At 30.8% G+C, this 2,989-nt stretch overlaps 1 protein-coding gene across 1 annotated transcript; it reads left to right on the top strand.

The window, feature by feature from the left end:
- The first annotated feature begins 1,061 nt into the window (after positions 1-1,061).
- On the top strand, positions 1,062-2,456 carry LOC132609015 (glycine-rich protein-like). The gene is made up of 2 exons (XM_060322843.1): positions 1,062-1,233; positions 2,055-2,456. The coding sequence occupies exons 1-2, from the start codon at positions 1,134-1,136 to the stop codon at positions 2,276-2,278; spliced, it is 324 nt and encodes a 107-aa protein (XP_060178826.1). The 5' UTR covers positions 1,062-1,133; the 3' UTR covers positions 2,279-2,456.
- Positions 2,457-2,989: the final 533 nt, after the last annotated feature.

Here is a 2,989-nt window from a genome sequence, read left to right as displayed (position 1 = left end):
TACAAAAGTCAGTGCATTAAATCGTGGGCCACCAACTCTCTTGTTATTTTAACTCGTGATTTGAAATAACTTTTGATCTTTAATTTTCATTATTATATTAAAAAATTCTTATATTAAGGTAATTCAATATGTTAATACTGTACAATTTTAAAAAATATATCTTAACCTATTTATATGTCATAATTTTTTAACGATTCAAATTCAGTTAAACTCCCTTCCCTCCACCTAGTTCCACCATTGCGTGCAGTGACCCTTACCATTTAAACTCATTCCATATACGTATAGATACATACAACGTGGGGGAGAAACTTGTTTCGTTTTAAAATTTTGGAAAAAAGAAAATAGATGTAATCTTAAATATCCCTTCTGTCCCAATTTATGTGGCACGGTTCAAATTTTGAAAGTTAAACATTTTAACTTTGACAGTAAATTCGGACAATCTTTAATTTTTTTCAAAATAAAATTTACATATTTGGAAACTACGTTAAGAAAAAAATATATTATAATTCACAATATTTGAGAATTCAAAACATTTAAAAGATATATGAAAAAATTACAGTAAAAAAAAAAAACTTGTTTGAATCTCGAAATCCGGAAGGTGTGACATAAATTGAGACAAAAGGAATATACCATATGTAATATTCACTCATAGATCAGGTTGATCTTCATTTCTTTTTACCTAAATTGCTAAATTTTTTCTTCATGAAACATCTAATCTTGACGCGGATGACTTGCTCTTTACTTGAGAAAATGGATTTATTAATTAGTTCTGATGCTTTGAGAATAAACTCAATTGGGAACCCAACACTTTCTCCGATTAATTAATGTATATTATCATTTTATTAAATCATTTTACTATGTTAAGTGGTTTAAATTAGATATAAACATCTGATACGAATGCACTCTCTTTAATTACCTACCACTTGTAGAGCAAGTTCATTTTCCTTGGTCCACACTATAATTGCGCCACCCTACGTGTCTCCTCTTACATCCTAGTAATACCCTTCCCTTCAATTATTTATGCATCCAAATCTTGCTATAAATAGAGCACAAGAATGGATCAGTTGCTTCATCCCTCAATTTTCAAGTATCATAACTAAGGTTTGCACACGAAAAAAAAAAAAAACCCCAATATGGGTTCCAAGACATTTCTGTTTCTTGGTATTTTCTTGGCTATTTTTTTCATGATAAGTTCTGAAGTTGTTGCTAGGGAGTTAGCTGAGACTTCCAACTGTAAGCATTTCCTTTCATTTGCTCCCTATGCACTTTCACTCTGAAAAAATGAACCTGGTCACTTTTCTCATTTTTTGGCATAGGATTTAATTAAATTATATGTATACACACTCCGTATTATAGAACACCAACAGTATATTTTAACATGTTACAGTTAGTGGATCCTTAATCAACATAATGTCCTATTTTGTCCAGAAATTTTCATCGGTTTTCATTTCTGACTTAAGGACTTTTTAGATCATAGTTTAAAGATTCATTTTGAAGCAAACTGAAAATGAGTATAAGAGAACATTAGACTATAGTCTAAAATTGTGTAAGTTAATTATTGCGAACATTAGATGAAAATCTAATGTTTTGTCCGTAAGGTTAAGCAATATATGGGAAAATATTTGACCCAAGTCTAATCTAGCTGGAGCGGTTATCTCTCCCAATAAATAATACTATTTGCGCAACTTTAAAAATAAATAAAAAAATGTAAATTGATGCCTAAAAGGAGACATTTGCATGAATTATCCATTTTTATCTAGCGACATTATTTAACCTTTCAAATTACTCGGTGGTGAGTCGACTAAATATTACTTTCTTTTCGTTTCTTTTTATATAATATGTTTTAGTTATTTTCATGAAGCTTAAGAATGTACTATCAAAAAAATTCTTTGAATCATGTGATCTTAAACATATTGTGTTGAAATTTAAAATTTATTCAATACACGAGGAATCATTTTAAAACATAATAAAAAGAAAAATAGGACATGTAAATAGAAATTTAAATTCAAAGGCCAGCTACGCGTCTGTTTAATTTTCACAACTAATTTATGCAGCGGTGAAACCGGATAACGAGAATGAAGTACACGTTAACGGATACAATGGCGTTAGCGGTGATGGACATTATGGTGGCGGCTACGGCCATGGTGGTGGTGGTGGTTATAAACGTAAAGGATGCCGTTATGGTTGCTGCAAAAAGTACAATTACGTATGCAAAAGGTGTTGTTCCTACGCAGGTGAGGCCATGGAAAAAGTCACTGAAGCCCAGCCACACAACTAATTAATTATGTATAATGTTATAAAACCTTTGTTAATTAAGTGGCAATAGATGTAATAATCTTGCTACTTTAGACCTTTTGCTTGTAACAAGTATGAATAAAGCCATTCCAGTGCTTATGGATGGTTGTCATGTTCATGTAATGTTTTGTTGTACAATATAATATATCATATTGTGATCACATGTTTCCATAGCGTTTAATTTTCTTCTTATTTTGAAGTAAGGGCTTTTCCTATGTTTTACTAGTTTTATAAGTCTCTTTTACGGAAAAGTGTTAAAAATACACCTAAAGTATGCGAAATTCGCATCATTTATCCTCCGTTAATAGTTTGGCCCAATCATGACCTAATCGTTTCTTAATTGGCCAAAAAATGTCCTTATTTCACACAGAACTTAACCGAGCATAATTAGAAAACTAATAAGGGTATGTTTGGTCCAATTTAGTTCCTACGTGTTATTATTCAACAACTTGTGAAGTTGCAATGATGAAGCAACTTGGTTTAGTTGCAGTGAATTTTCTCACCCATTTAAGGCATCAAATAGGCACATTCTGAGCAATTTTAAGCAACTTAAACCTGTAATTTTGTACAATTTATATTAGAAGTTCTAGTTAAAGATATAACAACTTAACCATAATGTCATAAAACAAGAAAATTCATTATATTGCTTCAAACCACATGATGCTCCGTTTCATTTTATATGTTTGAGTTTGAC

The sequence above is a fragment of the Lycium barbarum genome, chromosome 9 (assembly GCF_019175385.1).
Source record: "Lycium barbarum isolate Lr01 chromosome 9, ASM1917538v2, whole genome shotgun sequence".
Classification (NCBI taxonomy): Eukaryota; Viridiplantae; Streptophyta; class Magnoliopsida; order Solanales; family Solanaceae; genus Lycium; species Lycium barbarum.
This window is presented reverse-complemented; position numbering and strand designations above follow the sequence as displayed.